Source organism: Eriocheir sinensis, chromosome 22 (assembly GCF_024679095.1).
Source record: "Eriocheir sinensis breed Jianghai 21 chromosome 22, ASM2467909v1, whole genome shotgun sequence".
Lineage (NCBI taxonomy): Eukaryota > Metazoa > Arthropoda > Malacostraca > Decapoda > Varunidae > Eriocheir > Eriocheir sinensis.
Genome location: NC_066530.1, coordinates 13,892,126 through 13,912,346, shown reverse-complemented (window position 1 = coordinate 13,912,346; position 20,221 = coordinate 13,892,126). Strand labels below are relative to the sequence as shown.

Here is a 20,221-nt window from a genome sequence, read left to right as displayed (position 1 = left end):
CAAAGTGGCGGCCGCCAAGGGGCCAGAAACCAAAGCGCCTCCCGAAATGTGTGAGGAGCAAGTAATAAGATAATGTTGTAGATGTGTGTTTGTAGGCACTAAAGATGGAGTAGAGTGGTCATGAACAACACAAGTGATGGAGAAATACGGCCAGTCGCGTTATCCACGAGCCCTGCCCTGCCCTGCCCTGCCCTGCTCTGGCCTGCCCTGCCCTGCCCTGCCCTGCCCTGCCATTGTCAGTGATTTGATCTGCCCCAAGGCGTTCTATTTTCGCAGGGCGAATCAAGATGAGATTCAGATCCCGATCAGTGATCTCGACCTGATCACGCAGAGTTTCTAAGAAGTAATTATATGAAATGAAAAGACAGAAACGATGCTCAAGACATTTATTTGCAACTCGGTTAAGGAACAGTTTTATAATAGAATTTTAAAAGTGAAATCAATCAGTGAATAAATGCAACAAGAGAATAATAACAGAAAGATAAATCAGCTCGTAGTCATCCGAGGAATTCTTCGGTGAGTCGGGTATCCTTTCAGAGATCCGTCGGGGGTCCTTCTAAGGGTGGTTGATGAATGCTGGCGGCGCCACAGGCTTAGTTGGTTGAGGTCAAGCATTTCTCCAGTGCCTCAAGCTGCGAGGGAGAGGAAGGACGAGAATATATTAACGAAACTTGTTCTCTAGCATAGTGTAGGAGTGGTAATAGTAGTAGTAGTAGTACTAGTAGTAGTAGTAGTAGTAGTAGCAGCAGTAGTAGTAGTAGTAGTAGTAGTAGTAGTAGTAGTAGCAGCAGTAGTAGTAGTAGTAGTAGTAGTAGTAGTAGCAGCAGTAGTAGTAGTAGTAGTAGTAGTGGTAGCAGGTGTAGTAGTAGAAGTAGTAGTAGAAGAAGTAGTAAAAGAAGATCAAGAAGGTAAAGAAGAATATAATAAGACGAGGAAGAAGAGGTACCGATATTGTTATTATTATCATTATTATTATTTGTAGCAGAATTCTTATTGTTATTATTATTATTATTATTATTAGCAGTAGTATAGTAGTAGTAGTAGTAGTAGTAGCAAGCGCCTCACATACTCACCCTGGTAGATAGCACACACTTGTACATCGAAGCGACCTGGTCCTCCGGCACTTCGTAATCCGTGAGCAGCTTCCAGACGTTGACGCCGAAGCAAGTCAGCGGGAACTTCTGGAAGCATTCTGTGGAGGGCATGGGGAAAGTCGATGCACGCAAACCCGTCATTTTTCTCTCTACTCAATTTATCGCGCTTAGCTTTCTCTGCGCATCACTCATTTTGCAAGGAGCTAAAATGTCTTAACCGTGCCCTGAACTAACGCGGGAGTCAACCATCCACTTACTTATCGAGAGGGGAGAGAAGTCAACCATCCACTTACTTATCGAGAGGGGAGAGGAGTCAACCATCCACTTACTTATCGAGAGGGGAGAGAAGTCAACCATCCACTTACTTATCGAGAGGGGAGAGGAGTCAACCATCCACTTACTTATCGAGAGGGGAGAGAAGTCAACCATCCACTTACTTATCGAGAGGGGAGAGAAGTCAATCATCCACTTACTTATCGAGGAAGAGAGAGCCATCTCATCTTTATCGAGAGGGGAGAGGAGTCAACCATCCACTTACTTATCGAGAGGGGAGAGAAGTCAACCATCCACTTACTTATCGAGAGGGGAGAGAAGTCAATCATCCACTTACTTATCGAGAGGGGAGAGGAGTCAACCATCCACTTACTTATCGAGAGGGGAGAGAAGTCAACCATCCACTTACTTATCGAGAGGGGAGAGAAGTCAACATCCACGTTCAGATCTCCTCCACACTTCATTACTATCGCCTTCGCCTGGTTTGCATCATCCTGGGACTCCACCATGAGCTTGTTTGCCATCAACTCCTCGAAGCACTTGTTTGAATTATCGTGGCATGCCTGGACGTCTTCGCTGGGACACATATGAAGGACTGTGACGGGAGGGAGAGAGAGAGAGGCAGTTGTGGTGGAGTTGCTACTAGTGATGTTGGTGGTGATAGTGGTGATGGTGGTAGGAGTTTGAGGAGTACTAGGGATGGTGGTGGTGGTGGTGGTGGCAACAGTGATGGTGGTGGTGAAGAGGGAGAAAGTAAAGGGTAGGGAAAGGGAAGGAAAGAGAAAGGGAAGGAAAAGGATGGGAAATGTGAAGAAGGAAGAGGAAGCAATAAGTTTCCCTCTCCTTCCCTTCTTTTTCCTATCCATCCCTTTCTTTCTTGAGCAATCCCTTCACTTGCCATCCCTTCCCTTTCTTGAGCCATCCCTTCACTTGCCATCCCTTCCCTTTCTTGAGCAATCCCTTCACTTGCCATACCTTCCCTTTCTTGAGCAATCCCTTCACTTGCCATCCCTTCCCTTTCTTGAGCAATCCCTTCACTTGCCATCCCTTCCCTTTCTTGAGCAATCCCTTCACTTGCCATCCCTTCCCTTTCTTGAGCAATCCCTTCACTTGCCATCCCTTCCCTTTCTTGAGCAATCCCTTCACTTGCCATCCCTTCCCTTTCTTGAGCAATCCCTTCACTTGCCATCCCTTCCCTTTCTTGAGCAATCCCTTCACTTGCCATCCCTTCCCTTTCTTGTGCAATCCTTCCCCTTTCGTTCCCATCCCTTTCCTACCCATCTTTTCCCTCTCTTCCCATCCCATATTCATTCACTCACTCCTTCTAGTTAGCATGCCCCAGAACGAGGGCTCGCAGTTTTCCCCTTGCTCGTCTCCCGCCGCCAGCACCAGCAGCACCGCCAGCACCAGGGAAGAGCAGACCAGCACCTTCATGTTGTATAGCAGGAAAGGGTTGTGGGTGTAGTGGTCTCAAGGCAACTCTGGAACAAGAAAACAAGAAGATAAGTTAACGAGCAGATCTTTTGGGGTCTCATAAGCGGCATTGTTTTAAAGCCATCTGCGCCCAAACACACATAGTTGATAATGCTTTCGTAGGAGTTTTGGGCATTTCCAGGGGTAGTTTTGTGACCCTTTTGGTAGTTTGACCGTTACTCTGTACTTACCATGAACCAAAGAGAAGAGGCTCATTAGAACCCGATTGATCTCCATTTCGGGCATTGGCAATAGTTGATGTGAGAGATGGATGCGTCTAGGGATACTGACCCTACTCTTATCACAGGCCTTAGTGACAGATAGCTTTGTTGTCTATATGGAGAAGGTAGTGAGGGGAACATGGACCATCTCTCTCTCTGTCTATCTATCTAACTATTTGAAACAAGAAAACGAGGAGACCCTTTCTGGGCTCACTCTTCTACATGGACTTCGATGATAGATAGATTTGCTGTCTGTATGGAGGAGATAGCAATGAGAAATTAGATCATCTCTCTCTATCTCTTTCTCTCACTTACCTGTAGAGTCAGAAGCAGGTGAGGAGACTGATGGAGGACTCGCCTAGTGGAGAGTTTTTATACCCTGGCTAAGAGAAGGGTTTGAAGGGGGACATGGGGAGGAAGGAGGAGGAAAATGAAGGAAAATGGAGGAAGAGGATGATTAACTGATGTCGGGGGAAAGGGGAGAAGGAAAACAGAAGCAGTAAAGTACGCTAGAGTTACGCGTTGCCTCGATGCTCATCTCCGTCCTGTAAACATGAGGATTAGCATTACCAAGTCAGGCTTCATTTTCTGTCCCTTTGAAATTTATAAGAGTTGGGATAATTTGGAGGTTATATTGGGGGGATAAGAGGAAGGCGGAGGAAAGGGGAGCAGAAGAGGATGGGGAAGCGGAGAAGAAAACAAGAGAGATGGGGAAAGGAAGGAAGGAAGGGGAAGGGACGGGAAATAAAATAAAGAGAATGGGGATGAAAAGGAATGGGTTTGGGAACGGAAGGGAAGGAAAGGCGGAGGAGGATGAAGAGACGGGAACGGACGGGAAATAAAATAAAGAGAATGAGGTAAGGGGAAGGAAGGGGAGGAGAGATGAAGAGACGGAAAACGGAAAAAAAAAAAGAGAGAATGAGGGTGGGAAGAGACGGGAAGGGGGAAATAAAATAGAGAGAATGAGGTGAGAAGGAATGGGTATGGGAACGGAAGGGAAGGAACGGACGGGAAATAAAATAGAGAGAATGAGGGTGAGAAGGAATGGGTTTGGGAACGGAAGGGAAGGAAAGGCGGAGGAGGATGAAGAGACGGGAACGGACGGGAAATAAAATAAAGAGAATGAGGGTGAGAAGGAATGGGTATGGGAACGGAAGGGAAGGAAAGGGGGAGGAGGATGAAGAGACGGGAAGGGACGGGAAATAAAATAGAGAGAATGAGGGTGAGAAGGAATGGGTTTGGGAGAGGAAGGGAAGGAAAGGGGGAGGAGGATGAAGAGACGGGAACGGACGGGAAATAAAATAGAGAGAATGAGGGTGAGAAGGAATGGGTTTGGGAACGGAAGGGAAGGAAAGGGGGAGGAGGATGAAGGAGGAGGATGAAGACAGGAACGGACAGGAAATAAAATAGAGAATGAGGATGAAAAGGAATGGGTTTACCTTATTTATAATTTATCATACTAGTAAATAAGGCAGATAATGATGATAATGATGGTAATTGTATCTTCATTATCTACCTTCCTTTTCACCCTCATTCTCTTTATTTTATTTCCCGTCCCTTTCCTTTCCTTCCTTCCCCCGTCTCTCTTGTTTTCTTCTCCGCTTCCTAATCCTCTTCTGCTGCTCCCCTTTCCTCCGCCTTCCCCTTTTCCTCCCGATATAACCTCCAAATTATCCCACCTCTTATAAATTTGAAAGGGACAGAAAATGAAACATGATTTGGTAATACTAATACTCATGTTTACAGGACGGAGATGGAGACTTCATGGCTGGCAGGATACAAGATAAGAGTATTGCTGTAGGATATGAGAACCCATGATCACAACTTGGAAGCGATGACTCACACCTCTCTATAATGGAAGTTTGTGTGTATAGGGAGAGTGTTGCTGAGGTATACAAGAACGCATGATGATTTTCTCGCGATGTCTCACTCTTCATAAAGGCAGTTTTGGGGTGTATAAGGAGAGTTTTGCTGTAGTATATAGGTAACTACTAATAACTTCCTCACGATGCCTCTCCTCTTACAACACCATTCGATTATTATATGGCTTTTATGAATCACTGACTAGGCGGAACCAGGCGGATCTGTCAAACAGCTGTCATGTCCGCCATATTGGTCGAGTCAGGTCTGGTGGCCCGCCTCATTCTGACCTTCCCAAGGTTAATCCCCACGCCGCCTCTACGTATTCCTACCTCAATGATATATATATATATATATATATATATATATATATATATATATATATATATATATATATATATATATATATATATATATATATATATATATATATATACAGAAAAGGAAATAGTTCAAGTATATAAAAAGATATAATAATGAAAAAATATATATATATATATATATATATATATATATATATATATATATATATATATATATATATATATATATATATATATATATATATATATATATATATATATATATATATATATATATATATATATATATATATATATATATATATATATCCGACCTGGAGGTCGCGGGAGGTCTCACATGGTCGTGCGTACGATTGTCATGCGTGTCTGTCCGCCGTGCGACCAAAAAGGTCGGCTGGAGGTGTTTGGCGCTGCACCAAAATCCTCCAGCCGACCTCTCAGATCTCTGCCGATCGTAAAAAGGTTGCCGTCCGATGACCGAATGGGCTGCGTCTGGACGGCAGGTGGACTGACACCGGTGGCCGACAGATGACGGTTAACTTGTGAACGGCTACCGGATGGCGAACGGACGCCGTCTGGTTGCCGTCAGGTAGTAGGTGGTTGCTGATGTTCGGCGTTTCTTGACGGGTCCTGCTGGTCAACTCCAGCCTATATTGGCGCAGCCACGTGTTATTCATGCTTTGCTCACGCTGCCCCCGGAGCTCATCTTTGATCGTCTTCAGAGAGTTTATCCAGAGTTCGGGTTGATAGTTGGTCTTCAGGACAGCACCGGCGAGAACCTTTGCAAAGCGCCTCAGGTGTTTGCTATGGTGACTCAGCGCTTCAATATCGTCATTTCCTTTAATTGCTTCCCTGTTTTGACGGGTAACGAGGCAATTCCGCGCGTGTGAGGGCGGGAACGATGACAAACGGCGACAGGTCTGAGGTTTACGAGGCCTTTCAACGCGTGTGGTGCTGAAGAGGAAGGAAAAGTGACCAACTGATTGCCAGGTTGATTTTTTTATATCATGTAAGTTGTGGGAAAAGTCAGAGCAGGCAGAGAACCATGGAAAAAGATGATATTAGAACCTTTGCCGAAGGAGGATGGAGTTTTACACCATTGAATTTACCTCTATAATCCTTTCCCATTATCTCTGAGCGTCACGAAACACACGAGAAATAAATGTATCTTCTTTTTCCTTACTCTTCCTACGCCTCCGGGGTCTGGTGGTCAGCGTGGGAACTACCCCGCGGGATCAGGCCCGGGCAGTCGGCTCACTGGTCACCCAGCTGTTCATCCTCCCTTTCGGGCCGGTCGATAAATGGGTACTTGGGGAAAACTGGGAAAGGTAACCGTCTCAGTCCAGGACAACGGAGCGGAGATGAGCACCGCAGCCACGCGCAACTAAAGCTTATGCTCCCACCCTTACTTTACACACACACACACACACACACACACACACACACACACACACACACACACACACGCACACAGACACACAGGTTCGCTGCTTGGTTTACTCCTTAGTGATGTGAAATGCAAAGACAGGTACGATGACCAAGACATTTATTTGTAGCTCTTAAGGAACAGTTGTGTGATAGAATTTTAAAAGTTTGATCGACCTCTGGATAAATTCAAAACAAGAGAAAGATAATACAAGGAGAAATTTGTTGGTGGTTCTTAGTGAAATCCTACACCTATTAGTAAAAACGACGATCACCGGCCAAGTCTGTAATTACGGAGGCATGTCAACGAGTGTGATGCCAAGAAGGGAGGGACAGTGAGTGAGTGATTGCCTATAGTCTATTCATTTGGGCAAGGCCACTCACGGCAGCTTAGTCCCAGCGACTCCACTTGCCCCTTCTGGCTGGATAGCTCCGAGCGGGATAATGTAATAGTAATAATAAACTGTTAAGTAGACAACATAAAATGCACATCACAAACTGCTAATTTCTATGTGTGATCAGAAATTAGCAGTTTGTGTTAGATATGCATTTTATGTTGACTGCTTAACATTTTATTATTACGACTTACCATTATATGTTATGTTGAATACTTAACATGACAAGCAGGTTACATCATCCCTCTCGGAGCTATCCAGCCAGAAGGGGGAAGTGGAGTCGCTGGGACGAAGCTGCCGTGAGTGGCCTTGCCCAAATGAATAGATTATAGTTAGTTGAATGTTCTTGCAGCCCGCCAGTTTTAGGGAAAGTCAGAGCAGACAGAGAACCAGGCAAAGATATGAGACTAGAACCTTTACCGGAGCAGGATAAATACACTAACCGCGGGCAGAGAACAAGGTAAAGAGATGAAATTGAAACCTTTACCGGGGCAGGATGAATACACTAACATCAGACATACAACCAAATGAAGTTAAGAAATTAGAACCTTTACCGGTGCAGGATGAATACACTAACACCAGACCTACGACCAAATAGGCTTAAGAAATTTAGAACCTTTGCCGGCAGGATGTAGTGCAGTAACACCAGACAGAGAACAAGGTAGGGAGATGAAATTAGAACCTTTGCTGGAGCAGGATAAAGTACACTAACGTCAGACAGAGAACCTGGTAGAGAAATATGATTAGAACCTTTGCTGAAACAAGATGAAGTACTACACTAACCAGAGAAACACACACACACACACACACACACACACACACACACACACACACACACACACACACACACACACACACACACACAGGGTATATCTTCTTCCATGTAAAAAAAAAGAAGAAAACAAAAACAGACATTTTACATTTATTTTCAAATTCATTACTGAAAACAAACAAACAAACAAGTGAGATACTTTTAATTAATCAAGAGTCAAATTAATCTAGAATAACTTTGCAGCAACAACAAATAAATGCTAAAAAAAAATATAATAAGTGAACGAGAATACAAGAAATTAGCTCCGAGTCAAAATCCTTCGGTCAGTCGGGTATCCTTTCCTAGATCCTTCGGAGGTCCTTCTAAGGGCGACAGATGTGTCCTGGAGGCTCCTCAGGCTTGGTTGACGTCCTTTGAAACCAGGCATTCCTTCAGATCGTTGAGCTAAAAAGGGGGAGGACGAAGAGGCATGAGAAGATAGTAGTAATAGTAGCAGTAGTAGTAGTAGTAGTAGTAGTAGTAGTAGTAGTAGTTGTGGAAGTAATTGTACTAGAAGATAAAGAAAGTAAAAACAAAGAAAAATTAAGACAGGGAAGACGAAAAGATGATAGTAGTAGTAGTAGTAGTAGTAGTAGTAGTAGTAGTAGTAGTAGTAGTAGTAGTAGTAGCAGTAGCATCAGGCAGACATACTCACCATGTAGCTCCCCGAACACGCAGTCATGGGCGAGATCTTGTCTTGGGGCACGCCGTAGTGAAGGAGCATACCCAGCAGGTCGAAGCCGTAGCCAGGCAGAGGGAACAGTTCTTCGAAGGTCCCTGTAGACGACACAAACGAGACTAAGTTCTTCTCTCCCTCTGTCTGATGTTAGTGCACTCCATCCTGGTCCAAAGGTTCTAATCCCATCATCTACTTCTCTCTCCCTCTGTCTGGTGTTAGTGCACTCCATCCTGCTCCGGCAAAGGTTCTAATTCCATCATCCACTCCTCTCTCTCTCTCTGTCTGATGTTGTTGCTCTCCATCCTTCTCCGGCAAAGGTTCTAATTCCATCATCCACTCCTCTCTCTCTCTCTGTCTGATGTTGTTGCTCTCCATCCTGCTCCGGCAAAGGTTCTAATTCCATCATCCACTCCTCTCTCCCTCTCTGTCTGATGTTGTTGCACTCCATCCTTCTCCGGCAAAGGTTCTAATTCCATCATCCATTCCTCTCTCTCTCTGTCTGATGTTGTTGCTCTCCATCCTTCTCCGGCAAAGGTTCTAATTCCATCATCCACTCCTCTCTCTCTCTGTCTGATGTTGTTGCTCTCCATCCTTCTCCGGCATAGGTTCTAATTCCATCATCCATTCCTCTCTCTCTCTGTCTGATGTTGTTGCTCTCCATCCTTCTCCGGCAAAGGTTCTAATTCCATCATCCATTCCTCTCTCTCTCTGTCTGATGTTGTTGCTCTCCATCCTTCTCCGGCAAAGGTTCTAATTCCATCATCCATTCCTCTCTCCCTCTCTGTCTGATGTTGTTGCTCTCCATCCTTCTCCGGCAAAGGTTCTAATTCCATCATCCATTCCTCTCTCTCTGTCTGATGTTGTTGCTCTCCATCCTTCTCCGGCATAGGTTCTAATTCCATCATCCATTCCTCTCTCTCTCTGTCTGATGTTGTTGCTCTCCATCCTTCTCCGGCAAAGGTTCTAATTCCATCATCCATTCCTCTCTCTCTCTGTCTGATGTTGTTGCTCTCCATCCTTCTCCGGCAAAGGTTCTAATTCCATCATCCATTCCTCTCTCTCTCTGTCTGATGTTGTTGCTCTCCATCCTTCTCCGGCAAAGGTTCTAATTCCATCATCCATTCCTCTCTCTCTCTGTCTGATGTTGTTGCTCTCCATCCTTCTCCGGCAAAGGTTCTAATTCCATCATCCATTCCTCTCTCTCTGTCTGATGTTGTTGCTCTCCATCCTTCTCCGGCAAAGGTTCTAATTCCATCATCCACTCCTCTCTCTCTGTCTGATGTTGTTGCACTCCATCCTGCTCCGGCAAAGGTTCTAATTCCATCATCCAATCCTCTCTCTCTCTCTGTCTGATGTTGTTGCTCTCCATCCTTCTCCGGCAAAGGTTCTAATCACATAATCCACTCCTCCCTCTGTGTGATGCTATGTTCGGCGCGCTAAGACTTTTCGTGCAATAAGAATAAACAAAAAACAATACAATATAGTACACTCCATCCTGCTCCGGCAAAGATTCTCATCCCCCGGCATCACTCGCTCTCATTAACCTGCACTAAAGCCAACCAAAAGACGACTAGCACTCATTCACTTACGGAGCGTCACGTCGGAGAAGTCAGCCTTGATGGAGAGCTGTTTAGCACACTCGGTGAACAACATCTTGGCCTCCGCTGCCGTTTCTTCATTCTTCACCTTGTACTTGTCACTCTCAGCCAGTTTAAGGCATCGGGCGCTATTGGCTTGACACAGCTCAGCCCTGCCCTCACACACCTCTGCGGCTGTGGTGGAGGCGAGAAACAGTAGTAGCAGTAGTAATAATAGTAGTAGTAGTAGTAGTAGTAGTAGTAGTAAAAAAAGATGACAAAGATAAAACGAAGAAAATTTGAAGACAAGGAAGACCAGATACCAGTAGTAGTAGTAGTAGTAGTAGTAGTAGTAGTAGTAGTAATAGCAAACGTGACATTGAAAGAGGAAGGTTAAAGAACTAATCGGCTTCAAAATCGATAAAACACACAAAAACAATTCTTAGGTGCCATTCCTTCCCCTTCCCTCTCCTCCTCTTTCCCCTCCTTCACCTGCCTTCGTGAGCCCTTCCTCGCCTTCCTCTCCTTCGAACTTGCCCATATTAACAAAATCAATACAAAAACTTAAAAAAAACGTGTACCGTACTTTCCTCTTCCCTTTCCTTCCCTTCTCTTCACCTGCCTTCCCTTCGCTTTCCTTCCATTTCCTTTCATTCCTTTCCCTTCCCTTCCCTTCAGTTTCCTCTCCTTCCCCTCATTTTTTCTTTCCATTCGCTACCTTGTCCTTCCCTCTCCTTTCCTTTCCTTCCCTTCAAATTCCCTCCTTTCCCTTTATTCCTTCCTTCTTTCAATTCATTTCCCTTTCCTTCCCATTCCTTCCCTTACATTCCATTCAATTCAATTTCCTCTTCTTCCCTTTCCTTCCCTTCACATTCCTTCCCTTCCCTTCCCTTCCTTTCCTTTTCATTTCATCCCATTCAATTTCCTTTCCTTATATTTCTTTCTCATCAATATCCTTCACTTTCCTTTCCTTCTTTTCCCTTCCCTTTCCATCCTTTTCCATCCATGCAGTTACCTTCCCTTTCCTTTCCCTCACTCTCCTTCACTGCCTTTCCTTCCTTACACTTTTTAATACCGCTCCACTTTTTTTTTTTTCACTTACTTTGGTTAACGAAGAAACTCCTCCAGAAGGCTTCCCTATCTAGCTCTGGTTCCTGCCCCGTAACCAGCACCAGCAGCACCGACAGCACCAGGGAAGAGCAGATCAGCACCTTCATGTTGTCCAGCAGGAAAGGGTCGTGGAGGTGGTGGTGGTGGTGGTGGTGTGTCAAAGTAACTCTGGAAAAGGAAAACAGAAAAATAAGCAGATCCATATTTTTTCTTTTTCTTTTTTCCTTTATTTTTTTTTTTGCTTGTTCTTGAATCCCCTTTTTACTGGAGTTGCGTTTTTGTTTTCTTTTTCTTGTTGATTTCTTTATAGTTGTAGTAGTAGTAGTAGTAGTAGTAGTAGTAGTAGTAGTAGTAGTGATAGCAACATTAGTAACACTCTGGTGGTTTTGATGACTAAATTTCTCTGAATGAAGAAATATGGGGGGGGGGGTTAGTTCTCTCTCTCTCTCTCTCTCTCTCTCTCTCTCTCTCTCTCTCTCTCTCTCTCTCTCTCTCTCTCTCTCTCTCTCTCTCTCTCTCTCTCTCTCTCTCTCTCTCTCTCTCTCTCTCTCTCTCTCTTACCTGTAGAGTCGGAGGCAGGTGATCGTACTAAGGGAGGCCGTGAATGGAAGGGAGTTTTATACCCTAGCTAAGGGGGGGAGGAGGAGGACAAATAAAAGGGAGGAAGGGGAGGACAGGGTGGTGAAGGGGCAAGGGGAAGGGGGAACAATGACAGGAAGTGAGTCTAAAGAGAGGGGAGGGGAAGGGAATGGGAGGGAGGGCAGGGGAAGGATAGGGGAAGGAAAGGGAAGGTAGGGAAAGGCTAAGGAAGGGTTGAGGAGGAAAATGGACGGTAGGGGAAGGATAGGAAAGGGAAAGGAAAGGGGTAGGGAAGGGTAGAGAAGGGAAAGGAAGGGTAGAGGAGGGAAAGGGAGGGTAGGGGAAGGAGAGGGAAGGGAAAGGAAAGGGGTATAGGGAAGGGTAGAGGAAGGAAAGGGAAGGTAGGAGAAGGGAAATGAGGGTAGGGGAAGGATAGGGAAGGATAGGAGAAGGGAAAGGGAGGGTAGGACAAGGGAAAGGGAGGATAGGAGAAGGGAAATGAGGGTTGGGGAAGGATAGGGAAGGATAGGAGAAGGGAAAGGGAGGGTAGGAGAAGGGAAAGGGAGGATAGGAGAAGGGAAATGAGGGTAGGGGAAGGATAGGGAAGGATAGGAGAAGGGAAAGGGAAAGGGAGGATAGGAGAAGGGAAATGAGGGTAGGGGAAGGATAGGGAAGGATAGGAGAAGGGAAAGGGAGGGTAGGAGAAGGGAAAGGGAGGGTAGGAGAAGGATAGGGAAGGATAGGAGAAGGGAAAGGGAGGGTAGGAGAAGGGAAAGGGAGGATAGGAGAAGGGAAATGAGGGTAGGGGAAGGATAAGGGAGAGGTAAAGGAAGGGAAAGAAGGGAAGGAAAGCACAGCATGTTTACGCATCATAAAGAGTTATAACTGAAATCTGTGCATCATCTTATCATCAGTTTCATCGCTCTGTCATTATTAGTGATCATTATTTTTATTTCAATATAGATTTATTCTCTGACCTCTATGGCCTCCTAAGATCTCTGTAATGCGATGGTGGGAGTGGTCAGGGCGGATAAGGTGACCCTGAGGAACTGGGCTCGATTACCGCAAGACGATAACAATATTCAAGAGTGTCCGAAGATTACCACCATGCTGTCCAGATATTCAGTCTACCGAGAAGCCATTTCGGTCAAGAGGAGGACCAGGGAGCAGCAGGATGGGCCAAAAGAGTAAGGAATATCACAGCATGTTTACGCATCATAAAGAGTTATAACTGAAATCTGTGCATCATCTTATCATCAGTTTCATTGCTCTGTCATTATTAGTGATCATTATTTTTATTTCAATATAGATTTATTCTCTGACCTCTCTATGGCCTCCTAAGATCTCTGTAATGCGATGGTGGCCGAGTGGTCAGCGCGCGGATAAGGTGACCCCGAGGAACTGGGCTCGATTCCCACCGCAAGACGATAACAATATTGAACCATCGCCGAGTGTCCGAAGATTACCACCATGCTGTCCAGATATTCAGTCTACCCTAACTTCAGCCATTTCGGTCAAGAGGAGCACCAGGGGGCAGCAGCATGGGCCAAGCAAAGAGTAAAATATCACGGCAATCACTTTAAAAAAAATTCACCTGCGCCACTTACCGTCCGGGGCCGTCCAACAGACCACTCATATAAGAGGGGAAAAAAGTTTGATGGTAAGTGATTCACCGCCTCAATATACATTCTTCTCATTTTTCAATTTACCGTTTAAGGGTTTTTATTCGTCTCGTTTTGCCTGCATGGTCTGTCGGGTAACTAAAAAGGGATCCCGCAAGTGTGAAGGCGCGATGATTGTTTGTAATAGCGACATATGTGCAAAGGTTACGAGCCATTCCAACACGTGTCCAGTATCTCATTTGAACTCGAGTCGTGTGAGCAAACCACTTGAAGGGGTAGATGACCTTTGCATCTAATCATTCAGGTGCCTTCTTCCCTTGAAACCACCTCGTCAGATTATGCCCTCCACGTGATTGTGACCTTCAAAAAGAGTAGAAACGTTTATCAGTGAGTGTGAGGTGTGTGAACGGCCTTGTAGTGGATTTGGTCCTTTAATGTCAATCTCCTCTGGCTTAGGACACTACCGCGACAAGTTCACGGATAATCAGAACCTTTGAGCAACATTTATGAGGATTGATTAGCGGGCCAGAGGTGCATAAAGGGCTTGAGTAGAATAACGTTTGTACAAGTAATTTTCCTTTTGCTTCGGTACTGCCTCGTCAAATTCATATAAAATTTGCACCTCGGAACAGTACTGATGAGGGTTAATTAGCGACTCCGAGGTGTGTAAAGTACTTGAAATAGATGAACGTTTGTGTAGCTCATTTTCCTCTCGCTTTGATCAACACCTCTTCGAATTCACATAAAATTTAGACCTCGGAACAGTATTTATGAGGGTTAATTAGTGACTCATTTAGACCTCGGAACAGTACTGATGAGGGTTAATTAGCGACTCCGAGGTGTGGAAAGTACTTGAAATAGATGAACGTTTGTGTAGCTCATTTTCCTCTCGCTGTGATCAACACTTCTTCGAACTCACATAAAATTTAGACCTCGAAACAGTATTTATGAGGGTTAATTAGAGACTCATTTAGACCTTGGAACAGTCCTGATGAGGGTTAATTAGCGACTCCAAGGTGTGTAAAGTACTTGAAATAGATGAACGTTTGTGTAGCTTATTTTCCTCTCGCTTTGATCAACACCTCTTCGAACTCACATAAAATTTAGACCTCGGAACAGTATTTATGAGGGTTTATTAGCGACTCAAAAAGTGTGTACTTGAAATAAATAAACGTTTCTGTAGCTCATTTAAAAGAAAGAATAAGAAAAATAATAACAAAGTACAGCGAAAAATAGGAAAAAAACCAGTTAGAAAAATAAAGAAAAATAAGAAATAATAACAAAGTACAGAAAAAAAAGGAAAACAGGAAGAAAAAGAAAGAAAAAAAAGATAACAGCTTCCCCCCCTTAAGAAAGTACAGCGACTCATTTTCCTTTTGCTTCGTTACATCCTCGTCAAATTCACGCACAATCAAGACCTCAGAACAGCATTTACGAGCGTCAATCAACGACTCCAAGTTGTGTAAAGTACTTCAAATGGAAATGGTCTGTGCAGGTGGGAAAGAGAGCGTATATAAGAGAAGAGGAAGGGAAGGGAAGAGAAGGAAATGGAGGGAAGAGGAAGAGAGGGGAAAGGGGATGAGAGAATGGGAAGCTATGTCTGGTATAACAAGGAAACCAATCACCATCCTTGAAAATTGATCCACAGAGACAGAAATCAAACGTCTTAATTCCATGCTCTCGCCTTGGACATTCACATCGTCAGGTTTGCATATAATCAGGGCCTTTGAACAACATTTATAGGTGTCTGCTAATGAGCCTGCACCTCCCCTTTCCTACGACTTGAACTCACGGAAGGAGGATTCAAACACCTCTACAACGGAATTGGATGATCTCTTTTTTGGCATGATCAATCCCCTTCACTTAGGTTCTGAGGGAAGGGAAATTTCTTTATTGTTGTTGTTGTTGTTGTTGTTGTTGTGTTTTCGATTCGTTGTATGGGTTGTTTTCTTTACCGCAAAAATGATGATGTATAATATTATGGTTCAGTGTACCACCACCACCACCACCAACAACAACAACAACAACAGCCCTTAAAGAGAGATAATGAAGAGTATTTCGAAGCGTGAACCATGACTAATTTCAAGGACAGTCGGCCATCAAAGGAAGCATTGAGGGTGGGATGGTGAATCTCTCTCTCTCTCTCTCTCTCTCTCTCTCTCTCTCTCTCTCTCTCTCTCTCTGTTTACATAACTCACACCATGATAGGCAAGTTTTTTTTATCCCCCTACACAGCGGTCTCGTGATGGAGTGATTCAGTACTTCCACTCTCTCTCTCTCTCTCTCTCTCTCTCTCTCTCTCTCTCTCTCTCTCTCTCTCTCTCTCTCTCTCTCTCTCTCTCTCTCTCTCTCTCTCTCTCTCTCTCTCTCTCTCTCTCTCTCTCTGTGTGTGTGTGTGTGTGTGTGTGTGTGTGTGTGTTATAGGTGGTTCAAATAACACCCTATATGTAGATTAGAGACGGAAGTAGAGGATTGTGACATGACAGTTATCACACACACACACACACACACACACACACACACACACAGGAAGATGTCATGTTACTTTTTGTTGACTCACACTACGCGGAAATCACAATGAATGGGCGAAGGTTATGTAAGAGGGAGGAGAAAGAGATTGATAAAGAAAAGGGAAGGGAAGGGAAGGGAGGATGCGGAAAGCGTAGGGAAGGGAAGGGAAGGGAAGGGAGGATAGGGAAAGCGTAGGGAAGGGAAGGGAAGGGAAGGGAGGATGCGGAAAGCGAAGGGAAAGGAAGGGAAGTGAGGATAATTGAAGAAAATGGAAGGGAGAGAAGAGAAGGAAAGGGAAGGTAAGGAAGGATACGGGGAGTGAAGGGAAGGCATGGTTAGGGAAGGGAAGGGAGGATACGGGAATGAATGGGAAGGAAAGAGAAGGGAAAGGAAAGGATAGGAAGGGAAGGGAGTGAGGATAAAGAAGGAAAGAGTAAGAGCATAGGGATAAAGAAGGGAAGGGAAGATAAGGGAAGGGAAGCGTGGGTGTAATACTGGAAGGGATGGGAGAAGAACATGGTAAAGGAAGGGATGGGAAAGAACAAACAGGGACAAAGTACAGTAGGAGAAGAGGGAGAACGGAAGAAAGGGGAAGAAGGGAACGGAAAGAGCAATAAAACTCTAAACGAACCCAAATGAGTGAGTCGGGATTCACAACGAAGCTTCGAACAGTTACAAACGAACCATCTGAAACCTCAACGACCCTGGTGAGCGGACACTTCCCAGTCTTTCTTGCGGCCTTGCAGACGGCAGAGGAGTGAAGAGTCGGACTGAGAGAGGTCGTGTGAGGTCGTGGTGTATTGTGCAGTGGTCGTGGAGGTCGTAGGATGTAAGGTCGTTTATGTATCAAGCTTAAAATGTGGAGGTTCTTAGGTTGAAGTGTCATCGGTGTTCAATTGATGTTCTAAGCATAAAAAGACGTTGATGTAAGTTTGAAGTCGTGGATGTTTTAAGCGTCAAGAGTCGTGAGTGTTGTGAGCTTCAGTAACATCGCTGCCATGTTGCTGAGGGCTAACACAGCGTCCAGAGTGTGTTGCGTCATTATGTTCGTCCTGTTGATGCTCCTCTGTTTGGGTAAGAGCATGGTTTGTTTTCTGTTTACCTGTCTTTTTTTTCAAGTCTTCTGTCTACCTATATCTCCATTCCTGCTTCTGTTTTGTCTGTTTTGATATGCAGTTTTTTTTTTTTTTGCCTACTTACGTCGTTTTTTTTTATATATCTGCCTGTCTTGTTTAACTAGCTATTACTCTACTTTAGTGGCCCTCGTGTGGCCTCGTCAGCATAAGATTATCATTGTCGAATAGATATTAATGACCTTTTCCCACGTCGTCCGCAGATGGCGTGGCCGCGAATGGAACAGAGACATGCGAGACAAACTTGGACTGCTGCCGCCACCTGCCCGGGTCTGCCGAGTTCAAGAAGTGCTGTAGTGAAGGTTGCTGCCCGGACTGTGACGCGGTGACCTACGTGGCGGGTGAGTGGGTGACGCGCTGGTGAGTGGGTGACGCGCTGGTGAGTGGGTGACGCGCTGGTGAGTGGGTGGCGCGCTGGTGAGTGGGTGGCGCGCGCTGAGTGGGTGGCTGATGGACTTGGTGTGGTCTTTTCTTATGTATTCACACTCGCGAAAACTTTATATTAATTTTCTGCCAGCCATGGGATCGAACGCCATGATTTAAGAGCTGTGAGGCATCTTAAAAAGTTATGATTTTTTTTACGACATTTCTTTTATCCGCTTCTTCTTACAGCAATATTCGCTTCTTCTTTCTGACAGCAATATTCTGATCTTATACACACGAATTTGTTATTATCAAGCATCGTAAGAAAGTAATAATGGGTTTCTTTTATACCATATCAACACTCCATCTTACACACACGATAACTACCTAGTCTGTAATCCCTAAAAGCCTGGGACTCGAACGCAATTATAGAGAGGTGTGAGGCATCGCGAGGAAGTTGTGATCATTGTTTCTTATATACTACAGTAATACTCTTGTTATACCCCCTAGAGCTGCATCCCTTACTTTAAAAAAAAATGCCTAGTCAGTAAATCATAAAAGTTAGGGAATCGAACGGTTTTGTGAAAGGTGTGAGGCGTCGCGAGAAAGTTATTAGTGTTTTTTTATATACTACAGCAATACTCTTGTTACACCCCCAAGAGCTGCTTCCCTTACTTTAAAAAAAAAAGCCTAGTCAGTGATTCATAAAAGCCATATAATAATCGAATGGTTTTGGAAGAGTTGTGAGGCATCGTGAGAAAGTTATTAGTGTTTTTTTATATATATTACAGCAATACTCTGTTATAACCCCTAGAGCTGCTTCCTTTACTGTAAAAAAAAAGCCTAGTCAGTGATTCATAAAAGCCATATAATAATCGAATGGTTTTATAAGAGGAGAGGCATCGTGAGGAAGTTATTAGTCGTTACCTATATGCTACAGTAAAACTCTCCTTATACACACCAAAACTGCCTTTATGAAGAGTGAGACATCGCGAGAAACTCATCATGACATGATGAGTTTCTCGCGATGTCTGCCTCTTCATAAAGGCAGTTGTGGTATACAAGAACACATTGTGTTCTTGTATACCACAGCAACACTCTCCCTATACACACCAACTTCCATTATAGAGAGGTGTGAGTCATCGCTTCCAAGTTGTGATCATGGGTTCTCATATCCTACAGCAATACTCTTTATCTTGTATCCTGCCAGCCATGAAGTCCTACGCCATGATGGAGGGCTGCGAGGCGTCCTATGAATGCTGCGTGTACAAGGTTCAGTCCGATGAGTGGCGGCGCTGCTGCTCCAAACACATCTGCTGCATGCTGTGTCACGACGTCTCGAAAGGTAAGGAGGACGGTGTTATGCGGTTTAATTCTGAATACAAGATGGCTGGCGTTGTTAAGTGTGGCCTTGTTGAGCGTGGCGTTGCTAGTTAAGGGTGGCGGCGTTGCTAGTTAAGGGTGGCGTTATTTGTTAAGGGTGGCGTGCATGGCGTTAAATTAAGCGACTCGAGATAAAGTAATAAAAAATGTTTAAAGGAGATAATGTTCAAAAGAAATAATGTTCAAAAGAAATAATTTTCATATGAGAAAGTTCATGAGAAACGAATCCTTCCAAATCATGTGTGTGTGTTATTATACCGCTGTGGAAGTTGTCCAAGTTTTACCTGACAGAAGATAACATTCATAAGAGGAGGTTTACGCGGTAATTGTATGTCATACTAAATTTATTGCGTGTTTTATGAGTTACATTCACTTATTTTACGAATTATTGCTACTTAAATTCACTAATGCACCCCTCTCACTTTTATATACTATTGCAACTATTTTTATTTTAACCATTAAACATTTCTTTCACTCACCTCAACGAACTTAACCCATTTCTTTTCTCCTAACTTTATTTATATCATTTTCTTCCGCTTACCGCTCCTTCACCTACCCGACAAGGCTCACTTCTTTCATCCTAATTTTACTAATACCTCTTTATTCCACTTACCACTCCTTCACCTACACGACAAAGCCCACTTCTTTCAACCTAACTTCTAATACTGCTTGCTTACTTACTAACTTGGTCTCTGCTTTCACATACCCCACCACACCCTCCTCCCAGGCTGCTGCTACAGTGGACGCATGTACAAGTTCGGCAGCGTGGTGGAGGATCTGACGGTGGTGAACACGAACTTGGTATGTGGCGCAAGGATGTCAGCCGATCCCCCTTACTTCGCGGCCGCCGTGGTGCCCGTCCTCATCCCTCACCAATCCACGGGCTGTAAGGAAGGATAGGCTACTCTTCTGCGTCCCTAGATAGAAAGATGGATAACAAGTATAGTGCTTTTGTTGGTCTTATTCTCATAGACAGATTAAGATAGTGCTTTTGTGGGTCCTTACTCTAATATAACTACTTCTGCGTCCCAAGATAGAAAGATGGATAGAAAGGATATTGCTTTTGTTGGCCTTATTTTCATAGATAGATAAAGATGAACAGCAAGGGTAGTGCTTTTGTGGGTCCTTACTCTAACATAGCTTGATAGATGGACAGGAAGAATGGACAGGAAGGACAGTGCTTTTCATAACTAAATAGACAGATAGAAATGGATAGGAAGGATTCTGTTTCTCTGGTCCTTATTCTTAAACATAACTAGATAAATGGGAGTGGTGGATGGGAAGGATTTTTTTCTTTTTTTATTCAATGCCTTTTTTTTACTTATTGAATCTTGGAGTATTTTTATTGTAATTTTATTTTCTTCTAATTTGTCATGCATCTTTTTTTAT

The 20,221-nt window shown here is 44.2% G+C and overlaps 3 protein-coding genes across 4 annotated transcripts in view; 1 reads left to right on the top strand and 2 right to left on the bottom strand.

Moving 5' to 3' along the window:
* Positions 1 to 387: 387 nt before the first annotated feature.
* LOC127002115 (uncharacterized) lies at positions 388 to 2,845 on the bottom strand. The gene is made up of 4 exons (XM_050867689.1): positions 2,687 to 2,845; positions 1,777 to 1,962; positions 1,074 to 1,192; positions 388 to 632 (listed from the first exon to the last, which is right to left on the bottom strand). Exons 1-4 carry the CDS (start codon positions 2,799 to 2,801, stop codon positions 594 to 596), a joined length of 459 nt encoding a protein of 152 aa, XP_050723646.1. The 5' UTR covers positions 2,802 to 2,845; the 3' UTR covers positions 388 to 593.
* A 5,129-nt stretch (positions 2,846 to 7,974) lies between these two features.
* On the bottom strand, positions 7,975 to 11,857 carry LOC127002114 (uncharacterized). Its single transcript, XM_050867688.1, has 5 exons — positions 11,803 to 11,857; positions 11,234 to 11,409; positions 10,144 to 10,326; positions 8,531 to 8,652; positions 7,975 to 8,280 (listed from the first exon to the last, which is right to left on the bottom strand). The coding sequence occupies exons 2-5, from the start codon at positions 11,346 to 11,348 to the stop codon at positions 8,230 to 8,232; spliced, it is 471 nt and encodes a 156-aa protein (XP_050723645.1). The 5' UTR covers positions 11,349 to 11,409; positions 11,803 to 11,857; the 3' UTR covers positions 7,975 to 8,229.
* A 4,865-nt stretch (positions 11,858 to 16,722) lies between these two features.
* The window catches only part of LOC127002109 (kielin/chordin-like protein), a 40,542-nt gene continuing 37,043 nt past the window's right edge, over positions 16,723 to 20,221 (top strand). For both annotated transcript variants that reach the window (XM_050867678.1, XM_050867679.1), the window contains exons 1-4: positions 16,723 to 17,027; positions 17,290 to 17,427; positions 18,660 to 18,794; positions 19,560 to 19,718. In XM_050867678.1, the coding sequence (XP_050723635.1) occupies positions 16,952 to 17,027; positions 17,290 to 17,427; positions 18,660 to 18,794; positions 19,560 to 19,718 (508 nt within the window). In that variant the 5' untranslated portion in view covers positions 16,723 to 16,951. The remainder of the gene's footprint in view (positions 17,028 to 17,289; positions 17,428 to 18,659; positions 18,795 to 19,559; positions 19,719 to 20,221) is intronic.

What these genes read in the sequence shown, in the direction of transcription:
- LOC127002114 (XM_050867688.1), bottom strand. Translation starts at nt 11,348, where the DNA reads ATGAAGGTGCTGATCTGCTCTTCCCTGGTGCTGTCGGTGCTGCTGGTG. An exon ending in GAGTTTCTTCGTTAACCAAA is followed by an intron (nt 10,327 to 11,233) that starts GTAAGTGAAAAA and finishes CCTCCACCACAG; the next exon opens with CCGCAGAGGTGTGTGAGGGC. An exon ending in CTTCTCCGACGTGACGCTCC is followed by an intron (nt 8,653 to 10,143) that starts GTAAGTGAATGA and finishes TGTCGTCTACAG; the next exon opens with GGACCTTCGAAGAACTGTTC.
- LOC127002115 (XM_050867689.1), bottom strand. Translation starts at nt 2,801, where the DNA reads ATGAAGGTGCTGGTCTGCTCTTCCCTGGTGCTGGCGGTGCTGCTGGTG. An exon ending in GGGCATGCTAACTAGAAGGA is followed by an intron (nt 1,963 to 2,686) that starts GTGAGTGAATGA and finishes CTCCCGTCACAG; the next exon opens with TCCTTCATATGTGTCCCAGC. An exon ending in AGTGTGTGCTATCTACCAGG is followed by an intron (nt 633 to 1,073) that starts GTGAGTATGTGA and finishes TCTCCCTCGCAG; the next exon opens with CTTGAGGCACTGGAGAAATG.